This window comes from Stigmatopora argus, chromosome 7 (assembly GCF_051989625.1).
Source record: "Stigmatopora argus isolate UIUO_Sarg chromosome 7, RoL_Sarg_1.0, whole genome shotgun sequence".
NCBI classification, from domain to species: Eukaryota; Metazoa; Chordata; class Actinopteri; order Syngnathiformes; family Syngnathidae; genus Stigmatopora; species Stigmatopora argus.
The window spans coordinates 7,702,208-7,719,906 of record NC_135393.1 but is presented as its reverse complement, the minus strand read 5'-3'; the positions used below and the strand labels follow the sequence as shown (position 1 = coordinate 7,719,906).

Genomic DNA, 17,699 nt, shown 5'->3' with positions numbered 1-17,699 from the left:
GTACTATACATCCATGTTACGATTGAAACACATGCATGAAATCAGGGGTTCCTTCACATGTGCAATCAGGGAAATGCCGTCAAATACCCAGTCCTGACGCTCTCGTCTAGGCCCTTTGTAATGATTCATAATGTACTTTCATAAGACCGGTTAATATGGCAACGGGATACACTAGAAAAGTGTGTGAGCTCAACCAAACGTGATTGTATAGCATAGAGTAGACTCACATTAAATGGTATGCAATGTAAAATGTAATTGAGTAAAAATGTAATTGTGGGGTTAAAACCGGCAAGTCTCTAAAGAAGAATTTCTTTTTTAAAAATCTCTGAAGGTGGAGGTAACATGAACTAGTTTGGCTGTTTATATAACTGTGTTAAATGGAAGGTTAATTACTGGAGAAAAAAATAAGCTACAAATGAGCTATAGAGTTATGATTGTTCAAATGGTTCCATGTCGCACTAGTGGCTGAAATTGCACGTGTGACTGAAAAAGGTAATTAAGTTGAAAATACATTTGTGTAAAAGCACATTTTTAGATCCACAGCAAAATGTAATGGGTACTTTCATTGGTTGGTGTATTACTGGAACTCTTAACTAGGAAATGAATTCTAAACTAAACTAACTAAAGTCAGATATATTTAGCCATTGTTTCACCACACCTTCCATCTAATCGTTTATATGCTGCTTCCTAGTCTGTCCTGTCTTTTCAACCTACTGGTGCCTTCTTGATTGTATCTTGTGTTTTTAACATCTGCCTGCCCAAGGGACTAAAGATGGAAATTAGCCTTTGGCTATAATGTTACATATTTACATGTATGTGTTCATCAAAATGTATTGACCCTTCATTAAATAAATCAAACTCAAATTCAATCAAAATAAAACCACAGATCTGTGCCATCACTTAGTGGAAGCAAAACTAGTAAATGGGTCATTATTCAATATAAGAATAAAGAAGTGAATTGGGTAACGTGTGGCTGACTCAAAAGAGCAATAAGGAAAAATAAATAAATCCCTATGCACTTTTGAAGATTCTTAGCAAAATGTAATGGGCATTTGTAGGTGTCAAACCTGGCAACATTTTGTGGGGATTGGTTTTGTGTTTTTGTGGAATCCTGGTGTCGAAACAACCAACCAATCGATGTCAATTAAAGTCATCCCTCTCATATTTGCACTCGTTTAACTGGGAAACCAAGAATCACAATAACGCAATGGCACCAGGTGAAAACAAGACTCATCTTGTCCTCCCCTTCGTCTACAAGACTAACTTCAGTAATGCAACTTTTTTTCAACCTCCTAGTCTTTTGAGAGAGAATGACAATAACCATGACCCTGAAACTTTTATTTTCTTCTTCTGCTTGTCAGACTACTGATGATTCCACAACGATAACAAAGTCGCCATGTGGTTGGAGACAGTTGTCCAGCAAGGGAGAAAGGAGCCCCTCTTTAGCTTGGGGGGAGCTGTCCACACTGTCACACCTCTGTCTCTCCTTGAGGCTCTCATCCTCCTCTGTGTCTCCTCGCTTCCCCTTGCAGCGACATACCTCAATGCCAGAATCACCCGTCAAGCGTCGATGGCGGAAGTGATCCTCTTCGTCATCGTCCTCATCCTCGTCTTCGTCTTCGGGGCGCATCACGGCAGACATATTTGTAGCGAGGGAAGCCCCTTGACGAGAGGACCGAGTGGAGAGCGGCAGGACCTCTTCCTCTTCTTTCTTAGTCGTGGCACACAGTGGATTCGAGTAAATAAAATTCTGTACTTGACCAGAGGGGAGAGAAGGTAGTGCAATGAGGGGTGAAAGCGTGAGGCGAGGTGGGTGGGAAGGACGATAGCCTTTGAAGGGTCCCAAGGGGAGTGACAGTGGGGCAGCCGAGCATGAGAACCCTTCAAGGCCATTGTATGAATGGCTGGGAATGATATCTGGAGTGAGGGCTGCTATAATATCCGGTGGAACCTGTGACATAGGCGGTGAGGGCAAGGGGTTTGACAAGTGGATGCCCCCCACCCTGGGCAAGAAGGTGCCTTCACCAACGGTGTCATTGGGCGTAGACATGCGGCTGCTGTCATATGTCTCGTCCGTCACCTGAATTGAGGAAGAGGTGCTGCAGGGCGAGGTGAGAAAACAGGACTCGCAGGAGCAGCTCGTGTAGTTGTCGGAGCTCTGGGACAAGGTGAAGCTGCTGGCCGCCGGGCCCATGTAAGGGGGACAGGGGTGACTGTGGAGGTGGTGGTGGGGGTAGGATGAGTTGGGACCTAGCATGGCATCGCCCTGCAAGGCGAAAACTGAGCTGTACGTTGGTGGAGGTGTACTTGGCTGTGCTGCCACCTCGTCGTAAGTTGGTAACTTGAAGGAGGCCAGAAAACCTAAAACAACAAGAAATGAATGTCGAGTGTGTGAAATCAATTTGCAATGAGTACTTTTTCTCATATGTTATATTTCCCACAGTAATTAATGGAAATATACATGTAAAATTATCATGTTTTATAAGCTTGCCCACCCATTAGCTATAGTTTATAGTAGTGTTGACAAAACTGATTTTGTTTAATATGCTGGCACTTCAAACAGCTACTGTATCTTGAAAAAGAGGAACTTTACTGGAAAACAATGAAATGTGTCGTCATATAAACATACTCAAATCCAGCATGGAAGGCGGATAGCTGCAGGCTCTGTTATAGGCAATAAGATTGATTTCCCTCTGTCTCTGCTGTTGTTGGATCCTCAGCTTGGCACGGCGATGACGGTAAGCACAGAAACAGCAGAAAAGAATCAATACAGTCCAGAGCAGCCAGAACCCTGCCAAGAAGAAAAAAGTTGCAATCCATATTCGAAAAACCAAGAAACACCATTTAAAAACTTTCTTCGTCCAGTTATTTTAGACTAAGTAGTTAAGATTCTTCAGAAAAGCTAAATATATACCAGTGGCGGGCCATCGGGGCCTTCAAGGCCTTTTCTGCTGGCCTAAGAAATACCTGAATCATATATTATATTTTGTTCATCAATACTTATTAAATAATTCCAAATTGTCTGTTAGCTTCCTTTCCCCCTGGTTGCACTGCTTCCAGATGTGTGTTTTCATATTGAAGCATTCAACCAATCACATTTCAGCCATTATTTGTTGCCAGGGTCAGAAATCTGCCTCAAGGCCTTCACAATCAGTTATGCAGGCTCTGCTGCATTAAACAAGCGTTGATAAGACTGTTGCTTTAACCAATCAGATTTTGACTTGGCAACACCACAATGCCTTGTTGCAGGCCTAGGTATACGTCATTGCCTTGTCGCAGGCGTAGGGATACTTCATTGCCTTGTCGCAGGCGTAGGGATACGTCATCGCTTTCACCAACTATGATTGGCTAGCGATTAGCCAGAGCTACCAAACTATCTGTAGCGAGCTGCACAAGCAAATATATTGTTGTGTTGATTTAAAGCCATTTTCAAGACGGACTATGCCAGAAATACAACAGGACAGGCTCCACTTTCAGCATTAGCTTCGATGGCGATAGAAAAGAAGCAAGAAAGAAAGGAGGATGGATATTGTGTACAGTTAAAAATGATTTTTGGTAAGTAACATATGGCTATATTCCTAAATAATATTTCAATTGTGGGCCCGGTTCTGATATCTGAAAAGCTCCAGTGTTTGTATTTAATCAGTAAATGCTGCTAGGAAGTGGATTTTACCCCATTTTAGTGCAATTTTTGCAGTTTCGCCATTGACGTCCATCGCTGTCTTTTGCCGGTGAAATCACCCCCCTGGCCCGGTTGTAATGTCTGAAAAGCTCCAGTATTTGTATTTAATCATTAAATGCTGATAGGAAGTGGATTTTACCCCATTTTTCTGCATTGACTTATTGATTTTTTTTCTGTGTTGCAGCTGTAGCTGCAGTAGAGGTTTTATAGCCATAAAATAGTTTTTGAGGGTTGGATTGATTTGTTGAAGGCGCTACAAGAAAATGCACGGACCGCCACTGATATATACAGATACTGAATGGACAAGAGATTCGAACAAAGAAGCTTGTTGTTGTACAAAATTTGCATTTTGAGTGGAACTGTAAAGTCTGTTGTTAAGATAGTATACTCCGATTTAATTCAATTCAGCATGTTCCATTTTAATTCCCTAATTAAATATGCCAAGATAATATAAATATATCTATGTTTGCACTCCAGCGCAATAAAATGTACTCAATGCAGCATTTGTTAGAATGTAACCATGAGTTGGGAAATTTGTTGTCAAATAAATGAATTATCCAAAAAAAACCTGCAAGACATAACTGAAATATGTTTATTACATAGGATAATTGGTTTACAAAATACAATGTTTTGAGGTTCAAAACTGCATTATAAACTAAGTTGCACTGCAGCTACTGTGTGGGTTAGTTATGTGATTATGGTGTGTTGGGACAACTTCTTCACTAGTATAGGAATGAAACTTTGTTGTAATATGTAAAAAAACAACTGTTGACATGCACACCAGGCCAGCATTGAGACCTTTGCTTTTAAATGACAGCATTCTAAATTAATTCAGACTGACAAAAAGGTTCAGGTGACTCACACCAAAGTTCATAATAGTAGGTACAGCAGCCTGTCTCTCCGCAGCAATGTCCCGTCTCACATACGTAACCCGGATTGTTGTTTATACCAGGACAGTACTTGTGACTGGCAACAGGCGGACTACCAGAATGCTCATGCTGCTTCTCCACCTGGTGGGGTGAAAAAAAGTCGGGTGAGTGGTAAATTAAATATAGCTAGACAAGAATTCCACATAGGAAACCATTGTCTTCACAACCAATTCCTAATATACATTCAAGTGTGACAAACAGAAACCTTGTCAACTGTGGGCCGGTCCAATTCCTTCTGGATAACAGCCACCTACAATTTAAAAGAGACAGGTTGCAGGCAGTAAGAGCTAGATCTGTAGAATGTAACGACTACGAGAAAAAATACTTCATAAAAAGCAAGTAATAAAGTGATAAGTCTACATCAGTGTCGGAAAGCCCAGAGTAAGGCGCGGTGATATCAGACGTGCACGTGGAAATCGCACGAGCAGCGCTGACAAATAATTGCATCGCCATGGTTACAACTGGTAGTGCTAGGAGGCCTGATTTTCATTATTCTTTGAAATGAATAGTGAAGGTCGAGCTGCTCACCGTGGAAGCCTCAGTGGGACCAACCAAGTATTTCAGGGTCATCGTCAGCTAGTGGGAAAAAACAAACAAACAACACATGCGAGAGTTAGACGATGCTTCTTAATGGCCATTATTTTACATGGAGTTCATGCCACAATCGATTCAATACATATTTTTTTGCTTAAAACTTACATATGTTTTAAGAAAAGTGCTGAAAAGGAGGGGGGTTGCTCTGGACTATCGTCTGTAGGGTTTTGTAGTCCTCCAACTTTGCTATTTATCATCTTTCTGTCGCTTCACTCTTCTCTGCTCATATTCCTGTCATTCTTCAACTAAAATTAATTCCTCTCCTTTACAGTATGCCACATTTCTGAAAATACCTGGTGTCTAAATTCAATGCAGGTCACAATGTGTGATATCGGTGCACATAATAAAAGACGGAAATTCTAGTCTCCTCTGTAAGCCTGTTTATGAATATGGTAACGAGAAAGAACATAACTGATCCGAGATGCAGTCTATGTCAGGCTTAACTTCCTCTATAACACCGAGAGCACATGTTGATTTGGTGTCCTCATACATGTTCTGTGAAGACACGGCCACTCTGGACATTTTTAAACATGGCATAATTCAAAATTAGCCCTTGAACAAAACAGAACAATACAGATAAATACAAATTATACTATATAACACAGCAGAGTATCCAAAGATTTTCAGATTACATTTGCCATCCAAATTTCCTCTTGTTAGCGTATTCAGGCATTTGAAAATGAGTATATCAGTCATGCCTGTGTAAATGTCACGAAGGCCCAGAGTGAGAAAGTGATAAATTGCGATTGAAAGTGAGAGGCCAAAGTGAAGCAACACTGTGCATAGGTTTGTCACTCTTTTGTCAATTGCTTGATGGATATGTTGTCTGCAAGAGGCAACAATATATTCCCTCTACAGCAGTGTACCTATAATGAAACACTAGCACACACAATTATCTCAAACCCCATGAAATGTTGAGCCAAAATCCAACAAGAACAAAGTCTCAATTATCAAAGCAACAATTTTAATAAAACAGCCGTTTTCAATTCTACACCTTGTCCTAAATAATCAATGTACTGAATGCCTGATGTCAATGTTTTCATTTGTTTCTTTCTGTATTTTTTTTGCATTACAGAGAAAAAATGGGACAGAATGCTAACTTCGAATTTGGAAATTAATAAATGGATTCATGTTTTATTTAGAATACTAAAGTGCTAAAAGTCATCAGGTGAAAGCAATGGGTGATCACAAGGACAAGCCAATAAAGACAAAATAAACCCCCAAAGGAACCCAAACCTAACAACAAATAACATCCACAAAATATAATTTGATTAATAATGGAGTTCTTATTATTTTTCCACAGCGGCAGAGTGGAGAAGTGGTTAGCACGTCCGCCTCACTGTTCTGAGATCAAGGTTTCGAACCTTGGTGGCCTCCAGCCTTCCTGTGTGGAGTTTGTATGTGCTCCCCGTGCCATGTGGGTTTTCTCTGGGTTCTCCGGTTTCATCCTACACCCCAAAAACATGCATGGTAGACTAGTGGAACACTCAAAATTGCCCCTAGGTATGAGTGTGCATGTGTGCATGGTTGTGAGTCTTTTTTTGCCTTGCAATTGGCTGGCAACCAACTCAGGGTGTAGCCCACGTACTGCCCGTTGTTGGCTTGGATAGGCTCCAGCACCCCTGTGACCCACGTGAGGATAAGCATCTACTATCCATTTGAAAACAATCCCCGTGATTGGGCCATTCAGCTTTAATTCAAGTGTTATCATTCTATCATTCCTGCCATTGACAATCTGTTCACTTATTGCTTGTTTGCTCCTTGTCAGGAGCAGCTCATTTGTCCCTCCTGGCTTGCCGTTGGGTTTGAGCAGCTGCGAGTGATTCATGATTACTTCCTGATGTGTGTATTTAAGCACCACGGAAGTGGTAGTCATTGTTGGATCGTACTGCGTGATACTGCATGCATCGCTGCAAAGGTACTGTTCTCCATGCTCCGGTTTTATTTTGTTTTGGGATGTACAAGTCCTTGTTATTTTGTATGGCGTTTTCGAGTCATTAAAGTTACTATCATGAGCACAGTCCGTCTCGTCCCCTCCTGCTTCCCCGCTACTGGGTCCAAATCCCTCCGATCGCGCCACGATATTTCGGCGCGATCGTGACACTCCTGATATTGTCAAGAAGTATAATACACACTGTGCTCTACTGGCTTGGCCACTTTTGAATATTCTTTTTTCAGCCAATTGTTGACTATAAAGGTTATTGACCAACCTTTTTAATAGCTACAAATGTGTGGTTATTGGGGCTTTAGAAATTGGAAAATGACCTTTTTCTACAAAACCATAATCAAGCTATAACTTTAAACTACATTTTTTTACACATCACACAACTGTTGATTGTGTTGGAATGAAGTTGAAAAAGAATATAAAAATAAATATAGCTGTCCAATATTTGCACAACGAAGCACTCCTTGATCAACACACCAACATGAAAGGTCATTTACAATGTGCAGCTGTCAGCGTACTGAATCAGCAATTTCGTCCCTTCTGCAAACTGTATTTGTCATGCATAAAGCATCACTTAAAACAAAGCTATATATAGATAAACACAGACAAGGCAACAAACAAGAAGAATCAAGCAAATATTTTTATATTCTACTCTCCAGTGCTGAATCTTTGAAGTGCATCTGCAACACTTTGCACGATAAAGGGACCATCACGAAAGTAGGGATATCAATTAAAAAATAGCAAATAAAGAATGAGTGGCGAGGCCGCACTCTTTGTCAACATGGAAGCATGTTGCTCTGCAGCAGTCCATGCTTGCTCTTTGACAGCATTGTGCCTGTGTGTGTGTACCTCATCAGACTTGATGCCAAGACAGAACGTCAACGTCTTCTCGGGATCCATGTTACGAAGACCGGAGTGACAACAAGCAAAAAAATGCCAACCGTGGTGTGAGCTCCTTCTTCGGGCTTAGATATACATCACAGTCGCCCCCCTCTCCACGGACACGGCGGCTTCCCCATCCACAAACAGACAGCGGGAAAGGTGCCCCTCCCGGATGGTGTCTCTCCACTCAGCGAGATTATTGAAAGAGACACATCCCCCCAACCCCCCCAGACCTCCAGCCCATCACACGAGGATATGCATGACCTCGACACAATTGGCTGGCAAGAAGAGGCTGTCGTCGAAGTGAGGCGATGCAAACGTGTTTTTCCCCTCTTTGTTTTGGTAAGAGAGGGTTGGGGATGCTGCGTGTGTGTGACGTCATGCCGCCACAACCCCCTCAACGATGCAAATGCATTCCCTCACCCCTCACCCACCTTGGATCGACAAGAAAGGCTTAATTGGTCGGAGCTCCCAGCAACAGTGCAACACACTTGATTTGTGTTCACTTCACCTTGAAATTCCATTAAAAAGCAGAGGTGAGAAATAGGCCTGCTGTATTTTATCATGTGCGAAAAATGAATAAATAGGGAACTTTTTCTACTCAGACCAACTTGATCTGGGAGATGGATGCGTATGTGTGTGTGTGGATTTCAAACTAAGTCTGACTTCAAGCAGCTAACCCTAACTTTTCACGTCAAGTATTGGATTGGATTGGATAACTTTATTCATCCCGTATTCGGGAAATTTCGTTGTCACAGTAGCAAGAGGGCGAGGATGCAGAAATAGGAAAGGCATTTTAAACATAAATAGATAGGTAATAAGTAAGTTAATAAATAAATACATGAATAAATATATAAATAAATAAATAAGCGTGTTGCTGAAATATATATATATATATATATATATATATATATATATATATATATATATATATATGTGTATATGTATGTATGTATATATATATATGTATGTGTATATATGTATATATATACATATATATACATACAAACATACACTGATACACATACGTGTACATACATATAAGCACATATATACATACATACATACATATAAGCACATATATACATACATACATATAAGCACATATACACATACATACACATAGATGTACATGCATGCATACGGTAGGTCTTAACACTCAGCCATTTTTTTGTTAAAGAGCCTGACAGCTGATGGGAGGAAGGATCTGCGGAAGCGCTCCTTCCTGCAATGAGGGTGCAGCAGTCTATTGCTGAAAGAGCTTTGGAGGGACTCCACAGACTCATGCAGGGGGTGATACTAATTAGCAATTTCCATTAATTAAAACAAAATAGTATAGTGGCCTTATGTGTTCATCAAAAACTATTTTAATCGTAGAATTATTTAATATTCTTGTAAGTAACTTTACTTTCCTAAACAATATGAACAGCACTGCGACGCGATAAATGTTATTCTACAAAAAAAAATAGCTAGTACAAACATTAATTTATTCATTAATTTTCAAAACAGCTTAACCTCATTTGAGGTGAGGGGGTGGTGGAGCCTACCCCAGGAAACTACAGGATCAAGCGGGGGACCGGTGACCAGCCAATCACAGGGCACGAGGAGACAGATGACCATTCGCACTCACACTCATACCTAGGGGCAATTTAGAGTGTTGAACCAGCCCACTCTCCATGTTTTTGGAATGTGGGAGGAAACTGAAGTACCCGGAGGAAACTGGAGTACCCGGAGGAAACTGGAGTACCTGGAGAAAACCCACCCAAGCCTGGGGAGAACATGCAAACTTCACACAGTGACGACCGACCCAGGATCAAACCCTCTACCCCAGAGCTGTCAGTCAATAACACGCATATCCTTTTTCACCGGGCCGCAAAAATGAAATTAAAAAAAAAAGATTTAAGAGGATAAAGAATTTTTTTTGTAATGTTTTCAGAACATTTGCGTAAAATTGGAAAACTTTATATCAAGTAAGAAAAGAAACACAAGCTGTCCTCAAATAAGGACAGTGGGTTAAAAACAAAAATCCATTCAACCTTCCATCCATGCATTAATTCCTCTGATTTTCAACACAACAAACACAAGCTGTAATAGCAATACTGTTGAATTAACATATCTGTAAAAGTCTGTCTAAAATGAGCATTATATTTCTCTGTGTAACCTAATGGTGTAGTGCAAGGGTGTCAGACTCGGGTTGGTTCGCGGGCCGCTTTAATGTCAACTTGATTTCACGGGGGCCGGACCATTTTAGATATAATATTTAGATTTTTTTTTATAAATGGATTAAAAGAACTGGATTTAAAGCCCTGAATATCAAGTTTTTTATAGATCTAAGACATTGTTTATTTTAGCTTTTTTTATATACTTTTAGATTTTACAAAATGATTTTTGAACTAAAAACACAGAAAAAAATGATTAAAAAATTACAATTATTGATTTAAAAGGGGGAAATCAGGAAATTTGATATACATCTATACTCTTCATTTTAATTTGATCCTAAAACAGAAAGTCGGCACTCATGATTTACTTTCCCGGACCACACAAAATGATGCGGCGGGCCAGATTTGGCCCCCGGGCCGCCACTTTGACATTCAGTGCGGGCAAGCGTGGGATGGATTCCAGCTCGGTGGGGGTATGACTGTGAGTGCGAATGGTTGTCTGTCTCTCTGCCTCGCGACCAGTCTAGGGTGTAGTCTGCCTTATGCCTGATGTTAGCTGGGATAGGCTTCAGCAACCTCAGCAACATTTTTGAGAAATGAATGTCCTGTGTAAGAAGACATAAACTTGGAATAAACTTGATGTGCGCAGTGTCATGTGGCTCACAAGAGGGCAGCAGCATACAAGCATGTAGTTTGTAAAGAGCAGGGTCTACTGTAGTATATATACTGCACTATTCATTTATTTAGTTTCCATACCACTTATTCTCACAAGGACTGCTGGGGGTGCTGGAGCCCATCCCAGCCATCTATGGGTAACAGTCGGAGGGGAACCTTGATTTGGTGGCCAGCCAATAGCAGGGCTGCAGTACTATTGTTGATCAAATTAAATTAAACAAGCATACTTATAATTATGTGGGAGAACTTTATCATTATATCATTAGGTGTGTCCAATTAAATTGTGCACACGCCACAAGTTACACAAAGCACGTGTGCTTATTTTAAGATGTTCTCGCCCATCCCCTTTCTTGTTTTATGTGTCCATTTTACAAGTGCACATATCACAAAGATATCATTAGGAAACTGAAACACATCTTCCTTATAGTAATATAGTTTCTATGTTCCTGATTTTTCTTACTAAACCAGTTTGTTTAATGAACACTTACCTCATTGAAGACAGGGATATGCAGAATTAGGTCAAAACCAGAATACTATAATGCTGTTTATTCAAAATTGTCTACTCTTACATGAAATTGACATGTCATAATAATTTCCAACAGTGATTGAAATACCTTTAAATGCTTATTGTACTGTTTTATCCTTAAAAAAATGCAAATGTATAAGTCAAATTAATCATCCGGCCTTTCTTACTTTCTTTATTGGATTATAGAAATGTGTGTTTATGCGTGCATAGCAACTTCAGCTTTTATTGCCAGATATGACTCCTTGTCCCATAAAGGAGTACTTCATAATAATTGACTAAAACATCAGCCCACTTAACAGGAATTGGTCAGAGCAGTAACTAACACCCACTGGGGGCCAAAAATGTCCATTTAAGGTACGTCCACTGTCGTGTTTTGAATACGATTTTCTGTAAATTTCCCAAGAATTAAAGACGTGAAAAGGTTGTTTGGGCACATTTCTAGATGACACAATATGTCATAACTTCCTGTGACTCATGAATGCAACACACTGAAAGGTGTAGATTCACCAACACCACTCATTATAAATATAGTGCAAAGTAAATAGTCACTATAATATTTTTTGTTGATCCATGAGAACAACTAATGTCAAATAAAGAAACACTGGTTGAAAAGGTTTGGCAAATGCTTGCGCTTGCGTTCTTTGTAAACTGGCAGATGAGTCAGGTAATTCAAAACATTTAAAACATTTTTTTAAATATCAGAGGCTAAGTATATTATATGAAACATGTAAAATTCACCCATGCTTTGTCTTTATTTATTTTTTGTACACTAAAAATACTGTCAAATCAATGTAACCCACTGTTTGACAAAAAAGGGTAAAAAAAACAAATGAATTGTGAAACAGTTGAAGATATAATTACTATTTTAGGAATTGATGACATAAACGTCTATGCAAGGACTTTGAAAAAGGTAACGAGAAATGCAACGACAAAAATTGCAGCATTTAGTGATTAAATACAAACACTGGAGCTTAAATACAAACACTGGAGCTTTTCAGATATCAGAACCGGGCCCACAATTGAAATATTATTTAGGAATATAGCCATATTTTACTCACCAAAAATCCTTTTTAACTGTACACAATATCCATCCTCCTTTCTTTCTTCCTTCTTTTCTATCGCCATCGAAGCTAATGCTGAAAGTCGAGCCTGTCCAGTCATATTTCTGGCATAGTCCATCTTGAAAATGGCTTTAAATCAACACAACAATATATTTGCTTGTGCAGCTCGCTACAGATACAGTTTGGTAGCTCTGGCTAATCACTAACCAATCATAGTTGGTGAAAGCGATGACGTATCCCTACGCTTGCGAGAAGGCAACGACGTATCCCTACGCCTGTGATTAGGCATTGTGGTGTTGCCAATTCGAAATCTGATTGGTTAAAGCAACAGTCTTATCGATGCTTGTTTAATGCAGCAGAGCCCGCAGGACTGATTGTGAAGGCCTTGAGGCAGATTTCTGACCCTGGCAACAAATAATGGCTGAAATGTGATTGGTTAAATGCTTCAATATGAAAACACACATCTGGAAGCAGTGCAACCAGGGGGGGAAAGCAATGAAAGGAAGCTAACAGTCAATTTGGAATTATTTAATAAGTATTTGATGGACAAAATATAATATATGATTCAGATATTTCTTAGGCCAGAAGAGGAGGCTTTGAAGGCCCTGACGGCCCGCCACTGATATCTAGTAAAGAGATGCTGTTAAGGCCGTGTGTAGGATGACACCACACTGGTAGTTTGCTGAAATATTTGACGGTAAAGAGCTTACACTTTGACAGCACTGTCAAAACAGAAGTCCTGTACCGCAAAAAGAAATGTCTACATGTATTTTGAAACCTGCCTGTCAAAATTACAGGCACATGTTTAAACAAATGACGTCATCTGGAAAGTGCAATTGAACTTCCCTTCCATTTCCAAAGCCTGACCAGAAGGTGAATCATCGCTGAATGCTGAGAAGGCGTTACTTACTCCCACAGTGCCAACTGCCAAGTCACACCACGTGTCAGGTGGATTTAGAACAGGGTTGTCCAAACTAGTATTCCACAGCGGACTTCGGTGGGTGCAGGTTGTAAGTCCAACTGAATAAAGTGTTTTACATGTAATGTATAATGAGTTTGTTGATTGCAGACACGTGAGGGTTGTTTGAAACTTAAATAGTTTAACTATTTTGGATCCGTTGGAACAAACACCTAGCCACAGGGGCCTTTGAGGACCACATTGTTGAGCAAGCATTGTTTGTTTGCTTTTTTTTTCATTTACATCCTACATTTCCCAAATATTTGGGAAATGCTATCATAAGCCAAGATGAATTGAGGTTGAAAATTCGGGCCATAATTCCAAAAGGTGGCAGCCCACTGGACAAGTGGTTAGTGCGTTGGCCTCACAGTTCTGATATTGAGGGTTAAATCCCAGGCTTGCACCTTGGAGTTTGTACGTTCACCTCGGGCTTGCGTGGGTTTTCTCCGGTCACTCCCCCCACAGCCCCAAAACATGCAGAGTAGTCTGATTGAACACTCTAAATTGCCCCTAGGTATGAATGTGAGTGTGAATGGTTGTCCATCTCCTTGTGTCCTGCGAATGGCTGGCCACCAATTCAGGGTGTCACCCGCCTGGTTCCCGTAGTTACCTGTGATGGCTCCAGCACCCCCCACAACCCTAGTGTGGTTAAGCGGTACAGATAATGAATGAATGAATTCCTAAAGGTATTTTTGGGCCCAACAAAAACACTGTTCAAGAGCAGAAGTACATCTAGAGTCTCATTGGAATGTGGCACCGTGATGTGTTATGTGGAATTGAGGCCTAACAAAATGGGAATGGAATTAGGAATTGTTTGATGTTAGGTCCGCTACAAAGCAAAGAAAATGTTAAGAAATGCCTCCTGTAAAGTTGGAACTTCATTTGTGGTTAACTCCAATGGATAAGAAGGTTTTGAAATCAAATAAACTATGACATCAACAGGGGTTACGTGTCAGATTATTTGACTTTAACGACAGTTGATGAAGTCATATGATGGAGGAATAAAGCAATCCTTTGCTACTAGCAATTTGATTTACTCTCCTGCTATAAAACTTTGTTATGATGTTCCTGGCAATATAGTGTCCTGGCATTATCCTAGTTGGTATCAGGTCAAAGGCAACATGACGATAGTCAGCGCTTACCGTATTTTCGCGCATATATACGCCAAATTGGTAACTACCATATTTTCACAATAGGGCAAACTTAAAAGTCTTAAATTTTCTCCAAAAAAGACAGGACGCCTTATAATCCAGTGTGCTTTATATAAGGAAAAAAAATTAAAATGTGTCATTCATTGAGGGTGCGCCTTATAATGCGGTGCGCCTTATAGTCGTGAAAATACGGTAAAATAAATGATGACTGAATCAAGGGTACGGCTTATATGTGCACAAATTAGACTTGACATCCACAAAACTGCAAGGTGACAAAGACAAAACGCCATAACGCAAGACAATGCAGCGATACGGTCATTTATTTTAAAATAGAGAAAACATAAACAGATAAAAGGTTAACAAAATTAATTTTGACATCCATGAATGAAATTCAAGAAGTAAAAAAAAAACATATCTTGGATAAAACGTCAAAAAAACTCACTTTCTTGTGCACTGCATTGCACCTAGAGACTTGGTGAAGACTAGACCACTACGGACCATGACCGGACGTTTTGTCGACGGACACTTGGTCGACAGACACTTGGTCCCCGGACGTTTCGACCAAGTGTCCGTCGACGAAACGTCCGGGTACCACTACGGACACAATTCCTGATTGTACCGCTCACGTAACTTCCTTTTTGAATTTGTCCGCGTGGAGGCAACACCCTTTTGGAATGTGCAATCCAGCAGACGATCCTTTTGATTAATACAGTATCTCAGAAATACCATGTGCGATGATTTTTCTTAAGATTTTCCCTTCAAAGTAACATTTGTACTCCTATTAAACCCATGAATATGGAGTTGAAATTTTCAAAAATGGTAAAATTCAACGATTTTAAGGCAATTTTAAGGGTATGGCTTATACGCGGAGGTGGTCAATATGCGAGAAAATATGGTAATAGCCTGGAGGGGGTGCTAGGACGTTTTGAAGCCCTGCTGTACCTGTAATGCGATAAGGCCCAACATGCAACATAATGCAACTGACCGTGTCTTTTTCAGGAAAGATTCCAACAAAGCAAAAACGTACTATTTGTTGCCGTATAAGAAAAACCGAGGATGTGTGATGTTTTTTCTTTTTACGGTGAGTTGTCTTTTGGGAAGTAAATTTAGGGTCAAGTAAAAAAAGCTGACCATTGTGTCTGTGATCCATTTCCTCATTGCTGTCTTGTTTGTGTTCAGTGACACACTTTTTAAAAGTGAATACGTATGTCAATACAAAGGCTCATAGTTGTGGCAAGCTCTCTCTTTATGGAAAGCCACTGAGGGGTGTAACATGCAAAGGACTTCCAAACATGTTTCCTTGGAAAATGAAGATAGGTTCCAGCAGAGAAATCTGTTGTTTTGTGAAAAGGAAATAAGCAAACAGTCCTCAATGTGACCTGCAAACTTAAGTACAATCATTCTCAAACATTTTACGCCAAGAACATTAACAAAAAAAATTAGCTATCCAGGGATACCCATCATGTACAACATAAAATACAATACCATTTACACACATTTTTTTCATTAAAAAAATTATGCCCAGGTTTAATTCCGAAAAATTAGATTTAATGTTAGTAAGTTGTTGCACATTTTCAGCTTCACCGCTATCTGAAAATAAACGTTGATTAATTACCTGTTCAAGTGAATGTCCCTCATGGGGGATAAAAAAGTAGTTAAGTCTGTCAAAATACTGTATGTCATTAAAAAACAATTAAAACAAAAAACAATTAATCGACTTCTTATCCAACCTGCATTACATGCATCCCTATATGTTGACATTTCTTTTATTCCCCCCAGTCCTGAGACATGACCCACTAACGTTCTGACACTGGAAAGCAATGTAAGTCAACTTCAACGCAAATTTTTGTAGATTTTGGTAAAGGAACGCATCCCCTTTTCCTCGTGCCCCCCCACCTGTCTTCCTCCACGACCCAGGCAAGTTATTTGGGAGTAGGAAAAGGATAAGGATCTTGGTTAGGAGTCATTATCAGGAGAGACCCCGAGCGCTTGGCAGTCCCGTCTCTTGCATGCAAGGAATGCTGCCGACCTGCGCTTTCAGCCTTAATGAAAAAAATGAGGCTCATTTTAATATAGACAGCATACAACTTTATGAATTTTTGATGGATGGCAGGGGATGATGTTGACAAAGAAAAGTCGTTTCGGAAGAAAAAAAAAGGGGCTTTCCAAGTCTAACAGGAACAGAAAATTGAGGGTCAGGATGTATTTTATGAGATTTTCCCCCCCTTTTAGACATCTGCAATTTGGAGCTGGAGAAACATTCACGGGAACACATGTTCTATTATTAGGCATGCAACCTGGATGGAGACTACATTCTGCATTGTATATCCAGCACAGGAACATAATGTAAAATACTCCATACTTGACTTTGGCACCCTTTTTATCCTCAATTCTCCCTTTTGTTTTTCTCCCTGGTCCACTCTACCTTCCCCCATGGCTGTACACAGCAGGGCCGTTGGTTCAAAGACGTGCATGCGCCAGAATGTAGGTCAACCCTCAGTGCTGAGTTACCGATTAGAAACAGCTGTGTGTTTGTGGGCCACTCTTTCTCCATGTCTACTAAGGCCAGGGAGCTTATGTGGGCAAAACTGAGCGACTTCACCATGCTAAGTGTTGAATTGATCGACAACAGAGGCGAGTTTTACCACTTCATTTTTGTGTTGAGCTGAATAAAATCAAATCTTATGAGACATGCTCACTACACCCATCCCTAAAGTGTGTTGAATATCATCCAGACTAGCATATTACTAACAGACAATCTTATCATCACCAATCCAATCCAATAAGTCAATTTTATCTGAAGGCCAATTTACAAAATGGACAACACATAAGTGCAATTGTCGTTTTCTGATTTGTGTCGGCCTTGAGCAAAACTCTTTTACCCATAAACTCGTCTGTTCATGGGAATAAAGATAATCATTGTTTTTTTTTCCACATTCACAATAATTAAAACATAAAACTTCTTTATCCCTGGAAGCATCATGCTAGTGGTTTAGTGGCGTCATTTTTTTCCAAATAGACAAAAAAAGTCAGTTTGAAGTCAGATCCTGAAGGTGACACTGATTCTAACATGTCTGGATTACCCCTTGCTGGCAGCACTGCTAGTTGTAAACACACACACACACACACACACACAC

The 17,699-nt window shown here is 40.1% G+C and overlaps 1 protein-coding gene and 1 long non-coding RNA gene across 2 annotated transcripts; one reads left to right on the top strand and one right to left on the bottom strand.

Moving 5' to 3' along the window:
- Positions 1–1,055: 1,055 nt before the first annotated feature.
- Positions 1,056–8,355, bottom strand: LOC144077381 (uncharacterized). Its single transcript, XM_077605090.1, has 6 exons — positions 8,000–8,355; positions 5,140–5,187; positions 4,817–4,861; positions 4,545–4,692; positions 2,630–2,791; positions 1,056–2,361 (listed from the first exon to the last, which is right to left on the bottom strand). The coding sequence occupies exons 1-6, from the start codon at positions 8,048–8,050 to the stop codon at positions 1,358–1,360; spliced, it is 1,458 nt and encodes a 485-aa protein (XP_077461216.1). The 5' UTR covers positions 8,051–8,355; the 3' UTR covers positions 1,056–1,357.
- Positions 6,971–8,574, top strand: LOC144077383 (uncharacterized). Its single transcript, XR_013301010.1, has 2 exons — positions 6,971–7,123; positions 8,008–8,574. It is a non-coding gene; the product is annotated as an uncharacterized LOC144077383 (long non-coding RNA).
- Positions 8,575–17,699: the final 9,125 nt, after the last annotated feature.